Source organism: Zingiber officinale, chromosome 1B (genome assembly GCF_018446385.1).
Source record: "Zingiber officinale cultivar Zhangliang chromosome 1B, Zo_v1.1, whole genome shotgun sequence".
Lineage (NCBI taxonomy): Eukaryota > Viridiplantae > Streptophyta > Magnoliopsida > Zingiberales > Zingiberaceae > Zingiber > Zingiber officinale.
This window is the reverse complement of record NC_055986.1, coordinates 82,358,628-82,375,924: the sequence shown is the minus strand read 5'-3', so window position 1 is coordinate 82,375,924 and position 17,297 is coordinate 82,358,628. Positions and strand designations below refer to the sequence as shown.

Sequence of the window (17,297 nt, the reverse complement as noted above, 5' to 3'; positions counted from 1 at the left end):
TCAGGGACCTCTCCCTGGTCCGCTTACTAATGATTTCTTTCCCTCCTCTTTGTTGACCGTTCACAGGGGATCACTAGAGTTCCGTAGCTAGGCATTCTTGGGTCCACTCTCCCCAGCTTCTAGACGAGATCATATACTAAGTTTACAAATCTTAATTTAGTGTGGCGAAGTAGGTGCAACTTACAATGTCAAGCTTGTGTTGCTCAATATATTAGATGTCCACTAGACTTGACCCGGGTTGGATTTGATCTGTCCATAATCAGGTGAACCTGTCCGTTATTCGTTATCTGTTGACCCAGTTGAACGAGTCCAAGATTGGTCGATTATGGTTGGGCCCTCGATGAACCAATTATTCAGTTTTTTTATTTTTTTTAATTATAATTTTTATTTAATAATATTTATAATATTATAGTAATATTAATTACGTATTTGTTTTGAATTATACCTCTCTATTAAAATTATTTTTTTAACATGTTTATTTTGAATTCTTTGACGTGTGAGTATCCTACCTTTCTATTAAAATTATTTTTTCAACCAATTTATTTTGAATTCTTTGATATGGATTATCCTACCTTGAACTCGTTATATTTATCAATCTTATTTAACTACATTAATTAGACAATGGTCTTATTTTATTCGGATAATATTAAATTTATAAAAAATATTTAACTTATATCCAATAATAAATTTATCAATGAATATACCCTTTTATATATATATATATATATCAAGAGGAAGCCAGAAAAGTGTTCATTTCTCCCATTGTTTTATTTCTAGTCCAATTGTTGTCTTACAAACTTAATTTATTTTCTTCATTATAAATAAGAGGGCACTCAAAAAGAGAAAAGATACAATCTCCTCAATGAAGGTGTTGATAAAAGAATACAAGTCTTAGCAAAAAAAAATAATCAAAGTTCGATAAAATGACTTACCTCTTTCTCAAAGAAAATATTTTTCCTTTAAAAATGTCCATTAATCAAATAGAATTGCTCACTTAAACATGGTTTATCCTTACATCGAATATTAAAAAATCAAAAAATTATTTTTTTATTCACGAATAACTAAATTCCCCTCGTATCAAACATTATGTTTGCCTCCTTATCAAAAACTCTGTTCCTCAGGAAAAAAATAATCTCATAAAAAAGATGATATTTCTAAAAGACAGGAAGAAACCTTAACCTTGTCCTGATGAACAAGTATGCCCCATGTGCCATAATAAAATCAAAATGTTTATCAGTTCAACCAGTTAACCTTGAAATCGTAAACCAAACTGGCCTAACTGGAGCACACAGAGAGAACCCAGATCAGTTGAAAGATCCAGTTCCAAAATCAAATTCAAGCAAGTTATAAGTTAACAGACTATGCATGAACACGAGTTTTCCGATTTGTCTTCTTCATACCTGTTAGGAAATTTTTAGTTGAATTCTTTGACCACGCAAAGGTAAAATTTCGACAATGATCTGCATCATTATGAAGGGAATGGCATAATTACAGTACTTGCATACTTAAGTAGTGATTTCTGCTTTGTATCAATACTTTTGGCAGAGAGAAAATCTACCATGAACAGCACTAGCAATCCATATCAATACTTTCGACACAAAGGAAATTCACTCTATAAAGAAGATCAATACTGATATTATTGCACTATCAATATCCATACAATACTGAAGACCAACTATCATTGTGACATTATCCAAAAAAAAAAAAAAGAATAAAGAAGGGGTCTCTGAATTCAGAATGCAATCTGGGGCGTTTTTTTTTAAAGGAATATCTTCATGTGCAAGCCCAAAACCAAACTTGGTCTAAAAATACTCACAGTTCATTACTATGATTGATTCACTTTTACCACACCACCACCTTTTTTTCTTTCTGGCGGAAAAAATGAGTTCGCGACTAACTCTGACCATTCTATTGTTTCACAAAACTCCTACCTGATATTTCTTTAATCTAATATATTTGTATGGGGCTAAAAAACTAGGATCTTGAAGCTACCTGACCATTGATAGACATCCTTATAATGGTCTGGACAGGACGAATGTTTATCCAAGAGCAATGGCAAGACGAAAATTACTGCCACCATATACCATATAAAATCTCTGCACAATCCAGCATCATTTTGGAGTATTTAGTTATTTGCTGTATACTGTGTAAAGATCTCCATTTATAGTTGTCTGTCGGATGACTCTTGCACTTGCCATTGACTAAATCCTGAATTCTCAGTGGACCAGCAAGAAGTAAAGCTTCCTAGTAGCCAAGACATTCATCTAAGCATAGCCAAACAGTGGCATCTCTATATGCTTATCCAATTAGGAAAATCTGATGATCTGTTCCCCACATAGCTATCGCCGCCACAATTTGATTCAAGGAGTCTATCCCTGGATAAATTCCACAAGTTCTTCCAGAAGTTCCTCCTTCAGCAGCCTTGCTATCTCACACCCTATGTCATTTATGTGATCGCCTAAATCTAACCACTTGAAGTCCAGAGCTTTATCCTCGGCATTACCAAAACTAAGTTCCGCACGTTTTTTCACCAAAATTTTCCATGACCTCTCAATGAGCCCCTCAGAACTCCACATAGGTCCAATTGTTCTTATTGAATTAACCCATGGAAGTGGGTCCATACATGGAGCAAGGATCTCTGCCAGGATTGAGTTTGTCATATCAAACATTAGCTTCCTTTCCGACTTTGACCATGAGACCAACTTACCAAATTTCTTCTCAAGCTTTTCAAATAAGGTTGGGTTCACTGGATATTCTGGTAAATGACATGCATTAAACAAATTGTCTTGCTTAGAACTGTGAATACCAGAAGCAAATAGTATATCAAGTAGGTAGGTGTAGTCCCTCTCCTCTTCATCCATAAAGTCCTCTTCTAGATAAACACTCTGTGGAATCAGATCAGATTCTTCTCTGCTGTCTTCATTACTTAGTCTAAGCATTTTTGAGGACTTAACACCAGGATTCTGTGAGATTGAGGTTAATTCTTTGCTTTGATGCCCTGCAATAAATTCATTAATGTAATTTGTAACATTAGACTGAAGATGGATTACAACACAAAATGGATGAAGACTAACCCGTGATTTATGCTTACCATGGAGATCTATATTTTGAGTTATGGAAATTCCCGAGTCATCCTCTCTAACTGGAGCCTCAGGTACAAAAACTAGGCATGATTGTGAAGCCTTTTTCCTTCTTTCATGGTTGTGAAAGTCACAATCAACTTGAAGATGGTCTGATGAGAGGTCCTGTAACAAGAGTTTGACTCTTATAGAATTAGACATCAAAATAACTCACAATATTGTAACACACAGGAATAGCTACTAACAATTTTAAATAAACACGGTATAGAGATAGCAATATGATTATAGCTATGTTTGTTGATTTGGTAAATCATGCTAATCATGCCAATTGCACCATCCAGATTACTATCACTCTTCCTAAATCCATCCTGAAAAGCATCAGGAGCTTCTTAAACCATTCTCCTCTTGGGTAATATATGACATGTCGTTGATGGGAATACACGAGAGTCATTATGGCGTATCTTTGAGCCTACCATTAGATATGCTTTTGATTATTTCCATACAGCTCATACATACTTCCAGAATGAGGTGCAAGTGCAACACATCTGGTATTCATTTCTAGTAACAAAATGCACATCCTCTAAAGGGCTTCGTCTTTCTCCTTATTGCTCTTTGTAATGTTCTATATAAATCCTGTGGAACAGGGTTGCTCTAGAATCGAGCTTTCTCTGAATTCCCTATCAATCCTGAAAAATCTGCTTCCATTGCTGGTCATTCTATTGATGACAACATGTTGATTGTTTAGCAGTTGATACATATAATGAAGCATACAAAAGGAGGGTCCCCACTCATTCTAATAAAAATTTACCTTGGAAATTTTTTTGACTGTGTTTCCCAGCAAGGTATTTTGTTTACGTATGAGTTTTCAATAGAATGCTTATCAAATAGATTTTAGCTTTGCTTGGCACTTTTTTTTGTTAAATTAATGTTCTTTTGGAAACTTTTAAGAGCTCTAAAGGCATTAGACCAAGGGAACCATATCTCCCCTTCCCTGTTTATTATCATTCTACAATTCTTATTACCTTTACTGGACCATTACACTCAGCAGTGTTTTTCATTCTTGCATCAAACCTGAGGTTAAGCATATAATATGCTTGACATTAGAGCAGGTTGAGAGTCTATAGCTTATTTGCACCTTATTGTCCATTGTATTTCTGAAAGATTCCAAGAGCTTGTGATTGCAAAAACTTAATTCATGAGATTGATAATTGGAATTCCAATTATCTATCACAAACATGAAAAGCTGTGTTGATTAAACAGTTAATAGAACTCACTCTTTATCAACTACTAGTTTATCTACTAAGTTACTTGTGAATTGATAGTCTATCCTCTAATTTTCTTTAGAATAACTCCAAGGAACACACTATGAAACTCACAAATCGGGAGGCAATAACATTGCCTGAGGGTCTAGGTGGACTTGGTAAGTTCATGAAATAGAGAATTCAAATCAAGATTCCATATCCCATCAGTAATAAGTTGGGCCACCCATTAAGCCTACAAAATATGAATGGATCTGGCTATCCAACCCTGTGGTCATATTGCAAGCAAAAGTGCTTACAGGTCCATAAAACAAAAAATATTTCCTATGCTATCAAAGATAGACAAGTTGCAGGACAATTGGCATCTTAAGACAGCTCCAAGAGTTAAAACATTTATTTTGGAGACTAATCAAACAAAGACTTCCTACTACTACGATTAATTATCTACTCAGTATATTCATTGTAATAAATTCAAATAACATGTCTATGGGTTGGGTTCTAATTCAATAAAATCATTTGGTCTTTCAATGTCAATTTACTACTTCCTATTCAGAATTATTGCCTTCAAAGCTTGGTTATCAATTAAAATATTTTCAATATTGGATTGCTGATTCACAGTTGCAGGAAGTAAATGAAGGGGAGAAATCTGCCAAAGTTTTTTTTTTGCAAGCTCTTGTTGCTAATTCCTTTTGGTTCCTATGAAAACAAACAAAATGAATATGTAATTGACAAAAATTGGATTTCACCTACTATATTAAGGAGTTATACATATCCTTTTACAATAGAATATTTCTTCCATACTACTATTAGTATCAAGTTGGAAATAATACTGTTAATTATGTTTATGTCCCATGTTCTTCTGCTATTAGTAGATTTTCTAACTCATATTCTTATCAGAATCACGAAAATTACTCGTGTTCTGACAGATCTTATGTAGAGAAGAATGCTTTGGCCAGTGTTGTTATTCTTCTTCTTCAAAAAAGATGAGTCTAAAGTTGTTTCTGGTTTTTGTGCAATTAAAGTTTCCAATCTGCCACATGCAAAATGTTGGTATGCCTTGCAAGGGCTGTGTATAGCTCCACAAGAAGGTTGACTCATTTTACTGACTCTCAGATTATTTCAGCTGACCAATATGTTTAACAGCAAGGAACAGAAGCCTTGGTTTGAATCTAATCTTGTAGATGATTGTTCTCCGCTTGCTTCTGCATCATATATCATTGGATGGAAGCATATTTATTATTTTGGAATATAATAGATTTCATTTCCAAAACATGGGAAAACAAATTCATCTTGATATTCAACTTGCAGTTCCATATAGATCTGATCATGCAGAAGTAAACATAATTAAAGATTAAAAAGCCTAAGTGCTTGGTAATTGACAAAAGCAAGAAGAAAGATTTTGGACCAAAGTTGTTAGAATCAAAATCCTATCTAGGAATGGTGAGGAGTTGATGGGATGGGATAGCAAAATCAGAGTGTTGGATCATAAGGTCCTATAACTTAACAACTTCAAAATTATATTTGGCATTTAAAATAATACAAGTAATAACTTATATTATATAATATTAAAACAAAGATTTGAAGCTATATGATGTTACAATACCATAGAGCATAATTAGAATTATTCATATTATAAATATAAAAAATTATAAATGTTGCAATATAATTATGAAGAAGTTGCATTCTAATGTAGCAATTAGTAACTTCTATAAGATGATGGCAATGATGAAAGTTGGAAGGATTCTTCAAATCAGAAACTAAAAAAGATATTCTTAGACAACAATTTTGGCCTCAGGATTTCTTGAATGATGATATAGCATTTAAAAGATGTTCCCCTTTTAGTGAATGTCATGATCAAAATGTGTGTGTAAATGTAACTATATTCCACTATGTCAAAGTTGTTTGGATTAGATCTACCTAAGCATGAGATTCCAAACCAATCAAGATCTTACTACAGATATGGAATAATTTTGGCCTTAAGATCATGGTGCGGATTGCAATTTTGAAAACCTTGTCTTTGATAAATGAACACAATTGCAAAACAATCTAGAGCATCTCCTATAATTCATCCAACCATAAAATTAACAAAGGTTAGCATTTGCATGGAGATAAAATGTATATCCAATTCAACACTTAATAACTGGCTTGTCTTTAGTCTGGCAAGTATTAAGTATATCAATGCAGTTATAGTATTAGCATGAGGGTTTGTCTTTCTAACCTAAATATCCTTATATGCTTTATGGAATTACATTACCTTCCCATATAAACCCAGGCCCCACTGGGCATTGGTTGTTCTATTACAACTTTCTCTAGGCACCCCTAGCATTCATATATAAATTAAATTGGTTTTTAACAGATCTTATAGTTAGGCTGTAACTTGATGATGGAACTGTCAACCTAATTTTAGCTAATAGCAAATATGATGCAAGTTTGAACAAGCATGACTTGATGATACTAACACCTAATACATGAAGAAGAATGCTTTGCTTAGTTGATGATAGAATTGTCAACCTAATTTTAGCTAATAACTAATGTGATGCAAGTTTGAACAAGCATGACTTGATGATACTAACACCTAATACATGAAGAAGAATGCTTTGCTTAGTTGATGATAGAACTATAAACTTAATCTTCACTAAAGAAGGAGAAGCTTAACCTTCACATAGAGATAAAAAGTACCTCCAATTCAACATTCAATAACTGGAACATCTCCAGTGGGCATTAGCTTAATTCTATAGAATTTTCTCTAGGCACCCCTACTTGCTATGATGAATTTACATGGCCAGCCCATATAAATATAGGCCTTAGCATTCATATATATATTAAATTGTTTTGTTAACTGATTTTGTAGCTTTGATCATGGAACTTGTAACCTAATTTTAGTTAATATCTAACATGATACAAGATTGGACAAGCACAACTTGATAATGATGATGACGATGATCAAACACCAGATACATGAAGAAGGTTTTTTTGCTTCGCTGATAATAAACCTATAAACCTAATCTCCACTGATATCTAACAACAGATAACAAAGAAGAGATATACAAAATGACATCCAATGTGTAAGATACTGATGGCTTTGGAATGATATGTGAAATGGCAACACAGTTCTGCATCCTGATGGGCTTGGAACATTATGCCTCTTGCCATATTGGACAAGACACAAGATTTTAAACTATGGCTGTGATATTGGCACGAGTCTTAAGTAAAACCTAGCTCTGAAATGAAATTATTAGTGAGATCTTACCTCATTCCTTTTTCAAAAACTATGTTGAATTATAAAATACTGAAATAGCATAAAAGATGAATATTTTGTCAATTTAACCTGAATGTGGAAAAAACCAAAATGATGAATTGAGGTATGAAGACCACAATGCATGGAAATGCAAAGACACTGGAAATGAATGATGCTAATAGGAAGCAATAAAAGAAAGAAAGAAAACTATAGGAGAAAGGACTTAATTTGCTTTTTACTGTTAAAAAACCTCATAGCTCAAGCAAGTAAAGTCAGTATGAACCTTCATGTCAGTGTTGGATACTTTGATATTTTTAGAATTTGTTTTATCAGTTGACAACTTATCCAATTCCATTGTAGTTTTTAGGAACATATCCATATCTGCAGAGCTAGGAACATAAAGCAGTTTATAGTTCCCTTTAGAAGATGCTTTCATAGGCACGGCTGTTGTTTTATTCTCTTGCGCCATGTGCATTTCCCTAGTAGAGCTGTTCTTTTCCTGCCTGTGCAAGTTAGAGTCAAGCTTGTGATGTCTGCTTTTGATGCTTTTTGACAGAAGATTTCCTATCTGGTTTATTTTTGTAGGTCTCAATGTCAGCACATCATCAATTGAACAAAACCGTTGGCTATTGGATTGATGTAATCTCGCATTTTGGTTCCCAATAGCTGTTGATGGAACTGGAACAATTGTAGGTTTCGGTAAGTTTAAGAAGAATCTTCCATCCAAACCCTTCCTGGGGCTAACAGTCATATAAGAGTCACATGATGCTCGTGTGCTACTTGGCTTTTCATCGGAAAAACTATGAACTGCCGAGGAATTATATGCCTTGCCTTTTCTCTCCATATCAGACTTAAGACAATATTCAGCAGATTGACTTGAGCCAATATTATAATGTCCCTCCTTAATATAGTTAGTCATCTTCAATTTTGGTAGATTTTTCTGAGCTTCACTTCCCCTAGATTTAACTGAATAAGCTAACCCAGGGTTATGGTTGCTACTCCAGTCTTCAAAATAACCAGAAGATCTCCTGAAAGTCCCAGAGTTCAGTAGATTGCTCATGTCAGGCATAGTGCATGAGCTGCCATTCCCAGAGAGTATGTTAAGACCAAAAATGGGCATGTGTTTCTTATCTCTACAAATAGATTCTCTCAGTTCTTCTGTAGTTTCTCTAGCTATTTCCCTGCAACCAAAACCTTCCATGCTAAGGGAGAAGTTCTTCAGATTTTGTCCTTGATTGTGGGTTTCTTTAATCCTGGGTTGAGCAGTCCGCCTTCTACGAGCAGACCAAAAGTTCTCAGGGGTTGTTACATAGAACATTTGTCCATTGACAAGGGATCTATCATTATTAGGCTTTACACGACTATGATTGTGAAGAATACATTTGCGATTTTTCCTAGCGGCATGTTGCTGTGATAACTTATATGAAAATGAAACACTGGGGTGGATGGGAGAGGAACTAGCCATACAAGTCATTGGTCTCTGAAAGTAGCACATAACATCTTTCTTCATATGAGGAAACCTATCTGTGACCCTGTTCAGTGGACTGGATATTTCACCAGTAGTACTTATACAAGTATGTGACTTGGAAATTGCTTTCTTGCTTTCTAGATGGGAGGGAGCAAGCCACCTGAAATTTGGTTCCTTCTGAAATCTTAGAAAATGATGTTCTCTAGAATATTGCCTGCTCATATTGTTGCTGGATTTGTTAGCCATCTTGTATAATTTGTTACTTGGGATTTCCATTGCATCCATGGAACTTTGGCCTGGAGAGCTCACATTACTCTTGCATTCTTTGCTTATATCAAAGTTGTATTGTCTTAAACTTGGTAAGGCCTTGGCAACTGTTTTTCTCTTTTCTCTCTCAACTTCAACTGTTTCCAGTGCATCATTGTTGTCATTGAACTCATGGTGATCAGCCATATTCATGTGAAACAAATGCTCGTCTTTAATAAGATACTTCCCTTGAATGCCTGCAACCGATAGTTTCTGAGTGAAACCATCAGCGACTCTCTTTCTCTTGTGGACTAGCCTTTGAGGAATTTGTTCATCAAGACCCATTAACTTGGCAATTACACCTGATGACCACCTAATTTCTTCTTCTCTCATCAACTCTTTATCCATGAGCATGCTTCTTGATTTTACACTGGTCTTGTCATATGAGCTTTGGCAGTACTGAACAACAAAATGTATTGTAATGTTGCAATAAACCATTAGAGGATATACAGGTAAGAAGTGCAAACATTAAAGATGACAAAAAAAATCCGTTTTTATTTAACAGTATGGTGCCTTTTGGATATGTTAGTGCAAAGTGTATGGTGGTAGTGGGAGATTTCACCAGAACCATCAAAGGACATTACAGAACATTATATACATATTATTAACAGTAAACATCCACATTTAGATTGTTCAATCAGATGGCTATTTTTGATACTTTGACAGTTCAAAAGTAGCCCAATAAATATGGAATGATGCACGCAATAGGTTTCAAAAGGCATTCAAATGAAAATCTTCCTTCTATCTTTCTGTTCTGGTGCACATGCAGATCAGTGGCAGAGGATAAGTTCAAGGAAAACTAGCACTTACAGAACTTTCTTCTTTCTGAAAGGTATTATTGCAAGCAGAATCAGATATTGTTCCATGATGCTTTAAATACTCATATCCTGAAGGAAACCCAATTTTCATAAGCTGTGTAGAAAACACTAGCCAAAACAACAGTGCATCAAAGTGAAGTTTCTGAATAGCTTAAGGGGGACACTGAACATTTAAAGACTGCATTATGCTATAAATAAAAACAAACAGACAGACAAACAAACAAAAGGAACCTCAACGTGATAAATGTGGATATTATTGCTTGAACTACAAGTCTATGTCATCAAAAGAGTGACCACAGGTACTAATGTGTGATGATATAGGACCAATTAGGCTAACTATTATGTCGAGTTATAATGAATATGAGAAAGAAAGTGATGCAGGATATATCACAAAAAACATTCCTGCCAAATAAGTAACAGAAAATAAATCAATAGGTAGTGCTAAGAAAGGCTCAACATGTGTCTTTTCTCATTCTGCAGACTTCAACAAGTTTCATGATAAAAAGATTCATAAACCTAAACTGCCATTAAATATTCAGATAGATGATAGATATGGTTAAGTTTCACAACCTACAAAATTATCAGGTGAAAGAAAAAAAAATGTTTTCCTACCGTAATAAGGAAGAATCCACTAAAATTCCTTAGTTTAGAACAACAACAACAACAACAACAAAAATAAACTTAGCACAAAATTAAATAAATAAGTAAATAAATAAACTCAGAACTCAATAACTAACACCTAGGGCTCTACTAACAACAAAATGGGATTCCTCAATTTCATTGGTTTATGTGCGTGGAGAAATGACAATAGATTCTCTTTGTTCCAAAGTCATGAATTAACATTAGAATTCATTTCTTCCAATCTAAAATTCCTTAGTTTGGAATAAAATAAAACTAAACAAATAAACATAGAACTCCAGTAACTGGCACTTAAGACTCTACTAGTGACAAAATGTAATTCCTAAATGTCATTGATTTCCTTTGCTAAGAGCGTGGAGAAATGACAACTTCTCTTTACATTATTTTTTTTTTTAAAAAAAAAATCCATTTCTCTCATGAAACTATAATTCTTTTTCTTTCAAGAATTGGTTCCATTCAGGCTGTGAGCACAGAATAATATATATTCGTCAGGGAATAATTGAAGAAGAGCCAATTTTAATCGGAATCCGAAACAAAAATATAAAAGAAGCACGATGGCGATTTAATAAAGCAAGAACGGAACTAAAATCGCAATCAAGGACTAATCTTTCTGCCGGTCCATTCCGAAACCCGCGGAGATAAAGAAGAAGAAACGAAACGGCACCTGGCGAAGCGCGCAAGAGGATACTGCCGGATCGATCCGAGCTTCTTCGCCGGCGTCGGCGAATCGGGAAATCGGACTCCATCCCTCCCTCTCGGCTCTTGCTCTTCTCCAGTCTATTTGACTGAATCCAGAGAAAGCGAGAGAGAGAGAGGGTGCGTTGTCGAGCTGGGTACGATTGCGGGTCACGGTGGAGTCCGCGTTTTCAGAGTCGAGATCCAATGATGCTGGCGGCGGCGGCTTCATCTTTGTTTCGTTTTTATTTTCTTATGTTTTTTACCTGAGGCGGCTGGTGATGTCATAAATAGTAACACGTGTAGAATATTGGTAAAATTTGCTGACATAATTATATATAAAAACAATGGATCGGATGATTCGCCAATAATTTAACTGTGAGTTAATTCAAATTTAGTAGAGATAATAATAGCTTTGTAATTTATTATCTTAATTTTTTTACTTCCGTTTTATGTCATTGAACTCACAACGGTGTATGATTGAAGGTTTTAGGCTTCGAAACTCAGGACCAACATGTAATTCATCTTTTGTGTGTATGATTGAAGGTTTTAGGCTTCGAAACTCAGGACCAACATATAATTCATCTTGTGTGTGTGTGTGTGTTTTTTTTTTTTAAAAAAAAATTGACGACCTGAGTTTATCCCGTCATGCGCCTATGACTTGTGTACCTGCATGAACCTCCCTCCATATCCGTGGGGTTGGCATTAGGAGGGTCGCTAAGGTAGCAGATCTATTTTTTTTTTTTTTGTGTTTTTTTTAACTTTATTTTATTTTATTTTATTTTAAATATCTTTTTCTATGGTCCGATGAGGGGCAGTAACACTGCGAGACCAGATTCTCTGTCTTGGCGATCCATGACACGATTGACGTTAGAATTTGACCGAGTCTGCTCAGGAGCTAAGATCGACGGTAAAGAAAATCTTACTCAGATCGAGGATTCTAATGTCGATCATATCAGAAATAATCTTCTTGAATTTATCTTTCTCCTAAGATATATTTTTGATCGGGCTGGTAGCCTGGCCACTGACGATAAACTGAGGCGACGAGTGAGATAAATAGATACGAAATTTTAAAGACAGAGAGAATTTGTTCTGTAACACTGTGGGCCACTCTTATGATCATCGCAGCAATGGCGACAGATGCTCTCGTTTTGTTGTAACGTTAACAAAATTGTATTGATTCTTCGAATTGTTTAGTTGAGAAAAGATAACTTCGGATCAACATTTGTGAGTTAGTATTTTACTTAATCACGCACTCCACTTTTATTAATATTCGAACCATGTATAATATATTTGTGTTTACTAAATCATGTACCTCATTCCTATAATACATACCCCTGTCTAATTATAATCACGTTGAATATTCCAAAATACTCAAATTGCCTATCATACTTTCAAAATTATAACATCATGTACTCGATGCATATGTTGCCCTTCACATTTATACCAATCAATTGTTAATATATTTTTTTAAAGTACAAAGTTTTTTTTTAAAAATTGATTTATGTTAAAAAAATTACTACACTCAATATATTATGTAAAATTGATATTTACTCACATAATGATAATTAGAAGAATTAGACGAATACATAGGACTTTGTTCTATGTCATTTTGAACTCTTTTGGTCCATTAGTCAAAATCAATTAATGGACCTAAAGAGTTCAGAATTGTATAGAACCAAGTCTTATTTATTCGTCTAATTCTTCTGATTATACCATGCTATGCTATGAAATATAAATTTGAGATAATATATTAAAAACATGAATCAATTTTTAATCATTAAAAAAACTACACTCCATTAATATTGTTTCTCTAATTATGAACACTAATTTTTTCAAAAAATAATTATAAATTTAATTTATATTTAAAAAATCAATATTCTCAATATATTATGTTAAATTGATATTTAATAGCATGAATATAATAAAGAGAACTAAATGAACACATAGAACTTAGTTTCATGTTATTCCAAGTTCTTTAGGTCCCATCAGCCGAATTCGGCCAAAACCAACTAATGGATCTAGAGAGTTCGGAATGACATGAAACTAAGTTATATGTGTTCATCTAGTTCTTCTAATTTTATTCATTCCCTCAAATATCAATTTGACATAATATATTGAGAGTAGTGATTTTTTAAATACAAATATGTCCGAAAAACCTAATATGTGTTAAAAAAAATCATTACACTCAATATATTGGGTCAAATTAATATTTGAGAGTATTAATATAATCAAGAGAAATAGATGAACACATAAGACATTATTTCATGTCATTCTGAGCTCTCTAGGTCCATCAACTAATTGTGATCGATTTGAGATCTAGAGAGCTTGGAATGACATGAAATCATATGCTATGTGTTTGTCTAGTTTTCGTAATTATATCCATGCTCTCAAATATTAATTTAACACAATATATTTAGTGTAGTGATTTTTTATATGAATTAGATTTTTCGAATACATTCATGTTTAAAAAATCACTGCTCTCAATATATTATGCCAAATTGATGTTTGAGAGCATGAATATAATCAAGAGAACTAGATGAACACATAGGACTTGATTCATGTCATTCCGAGTTCTCTATGTCCATCAGTTGATTTTGACCGGCTTCAAGCAAAATCAGTAGATGAACTAAGAGAGGTTGGAATGATAAGAAATCATGTTCTATGTATTCATCTACTTCTCCTAATTATATATTCTCAAATATCAATTTTATTCAATATATTGAGTGCAATGAATTTTTAAACATGAATTAGATTTTTAGACACATTCATGTTTGAAAAATTACCACTCTTAATATATTATTTCAAATTGATGTTTGAGGGTATGAATTATAATCTGGAGAACTAGATGACCCATAGGCCATAAGACTTGGTTTTATATAATTCTGAATTCTCTAGGTTCATCAACCAATTTCGTATGTATTAAAAAAAACTTAACCCCAATTGATTGTTCAATGGGGATAAATGTGAAGGATATAATGGATATTGGGTACTCTTGAACGTGGTTAAAAATTTGAAGGCACAATGTATCACAGACAACATTCCTATAGCACCGATAATAGGGGCGGAGTCAAGGCCACGACCATCCCCATCCCCCTGTAAAAACTAATAGATAAAGAAAAGAAATAGAATAGAAAATAATTCTTTCAATCATTTTATTACTAAAGCCAATAGACTTATTTATACAAGTTATCCAAAAATGAAAAGATTAAATATGACATACAATTATAAGCATAGAAATGAATATAATAGATTTGGAAATATTATTTTTACTATTTGATTCATGTTACGTTAGCTATAGATTTATATTCAACTTCAGTACTTGAGCGAGACACTATAGGTTACTTCTTTGAAAGCAGGAAATAAGATTTCGCCCAAGAAATATGGCATATCTACTAGTAGAACATCTATCTTCGAGAGATCCAGCCCAATCAGCATCACTATATGCAATCAACTTTCATGAAGATTGACAATATAAAAGAAGACCATATAGAATAATGCATTTGAGATATCGAAAAATTCGCTTAATACCTTCCCAATGATATTTAGTAGGAGCATGTATAAATTGACAAGTACAGTTGATAGCGAAAACAATATCGGGTCATGTAATGGTTGTTGGGGATCGGACGGTCGGCTTGAAGGGGGGTTGGATAGACGGCCCCCCAAATACTCGCTTCTTTCTACAACGTTAGTGCACAAGCGGAAATGCAAACAAAGCAAGTAGAAAGCTAAATACTAAAGGAAAGAATGCAAACCAAGCTACACGATCATTAACGTGGTTCGGAGATAAAGCTCATACTCCACGGCGTGTCCGTAAAGTGGACGATCCCTATCCGTCGGTGGATTACTCCCCGGAAGATCTCCGGCTAGCTCAAACCTCCTTGTTGGTGGAGAAACCTCACCACAAACTCACCAAGACCTCTTGGACACAAGGGAAACTCTTGAGCACTTGTAGACTACTAATTAGACCTTAACCAAGTCTAATTTCGTCAGGGATAACCAAGCTTCCAAGCCTTGGTTATATAGGCCGAGGGTTGGAAAACCCTGCCTACCAGTCGACTGCTAAAACATGCAGTCGACTGCCCTCTATGAAAATTCGACCGTTACATCTCAACGGCTCGATTCCACACTAACCAAGCGAAACATGCAGTCGACTGCTACAGTACTGCTACAGTACTGTTACAGTATCGCTACAGTACTGCTACAATAAAACCCTAAAACTAGGATTTTACTCCGAGTGCAATCTCTCATGCACTCGTACCCTCACCCTTATGACTCATTTGACGCTTTATTTGCAGCTTTGACCTCTTGCCTTCAAGCCTACTTCCTTTGGCTCTCGTCCCTCAGATGCATTCAAGCTCGTGGCTCGTCCCCAATGCCATCCTTCGTGTATGCCTCGAAGTCGCTTTCCTCGACCCTTGTCCTCGCTGCCTTGTCCACGGTCCCTCGGATGCTCCATCCTTCACCGGACCCGAAGCCATCAACCTGAGTCACATGTGTATCCTGCAAACCTGCACAACTTAAATACACATATCAAATACAAGGGTGAACCTAACTTAAACCTTTTGCCTAAACACCAAAACACATGGTCCCGCGGACCATCGGGATTGCTCCAACAATCTCCCCCTTTTTGGTGTTTGGCAATACGTTTAAGTTAGGGAAAACATATAGAAAATAAACATGCTAATACAATGGACTTACGATGCCAATGCTACAGACTTGGACTTACAACGCCAAATGGACTTACGTTGCCAAGGCTACACATTTGGACTTACACTGTCGTAATAATGCACCATGTATTTGAACCTATCCCAAGGCTCCCCCTACACCTACGCTCCCCAATGAGCTAGGATTTTTACAATGGACTTTTTAAGAACCTATCCCAAGACTCCCCCTACACAAAGGTACTTTCAGGTTTTCCCAACTAAACCTTACTTCTCTCCCTTTGCCTAACATCCAAAAAGTTCTCCAACAATATCCTAATTATTGAAAACTTGTCATCCAAATGACCCTAAACTCATGTATGTATCCCCCATGGATCCCATACATCTATATGAGCTGACCCGGTCAAAATCCAGTGCTGGAAACACTTTCAGACTGGTATCAGTCGACTGCAAGAAGTACCAGTCGACTGCCCCATGAAAATGAGCTTACAGAGACATTCTGTGCTCGTGAACAGTGTTACCAGTCGACTGGTAACTGTATCAGTCGACTGATACACTATTCATGAAAAAAACAACCTTTTCTGGCCAACTTCAGAAATGCACCAGAAATTCCACAGACCTCCAAAAATTCCCAAATTTTGTGGAGAGGTCTATTATATCAATATCTACTTGGAAAAAATATATATAAAAATATATCTATCACCAATCCCAAGATTGACACAAAATACAAAACTAGCTAAAAAGTTCAATTGAACCTTGACCTAAAGTCCTAGTTTTGGCTTCCTCTTGATGTATTTGCCCATACTAACCCACAATGCATCCCTAGCATTGGTTTATATGACATCTATACATCCAAAACCAATTATCATGCTATATGACCCCAATGTCATATTTTCAAGCATGAAACACAATCCATGTGTGTCAATTCCCTAGGTTTGAGACTCAAGTCCGTCTCCAAACCATTTGGCACACTCCATGGCTCCTCTAGACTCCCAAGTAGTACCCACCTAAGATCCATTTGCCATGGGTCCCAATTTGACTCTTTGAGCTCCCCTAGAACTCTTAACCTTAGCCACCTCCTTAGGTGACTCATCTATTGTGGCTAAACCACAATGATGTCTCTTAGAAGATTTCCTTATCTTCTTGACCT

General features: G+C 35.1%; 1 protein-coding gene across 1 annotated transcript; it reads right to left on the bottom strand.

Annotated features, from left to right (window-relative positions):
* Positions 1 to 1,606: 1,606 nt before the first annotated feature.
* Positions 1,607 to 11,713, bottom strand: LOC121968529. Its single transcript, XM_042518861.1, has 5 exons — positions 11,473 to 11,713; positions 10,162 to 10,238; positions 7,861 to 9,750; positions 3,092 to 3,245; positions 1,607 to 2,998 (listed from the first exon to the last, which is right to left on the bottom strand). Exons 1-5 carry the CDS (start codon positions 11,552 to 11,554, stop codon positions 2,370 to 2,372), a joined length of 2,832 nt encoding a protein of 943 aa, XP_042374795.1. The 5' UTR covers positions 11,555 to 11,713; the 3' UTR covers positions 1,607 to 2,369.
* Between the last annotated feature and the right edge of the window lie 5,584 nt (positions 11,714 to 17,297).

Coding starts and splice junctions, on each gene's coding strand:
- LOC121968529 (XM_042518861.1), bottom strand. CDS start 11,554: ATGGAGTCCGATTTCCCGATTCGCCGACGCCGGCGAAGAAGCTCGGAT. Junction 9,751..10,161: donor TTCAGAAAGAAGAAAGTTCT/GTAAGTGCTAGT, acceptor TTTGTTGTTCAG/TACTGCCAAAGCTCATATGA. Junction 2,999..3,091: donor TCAAAATATAGATCTCCATG/GTAAGCATAAAT, acceptor AATTTATTGCAG/GGCATCAAAGCAAAGAATTA.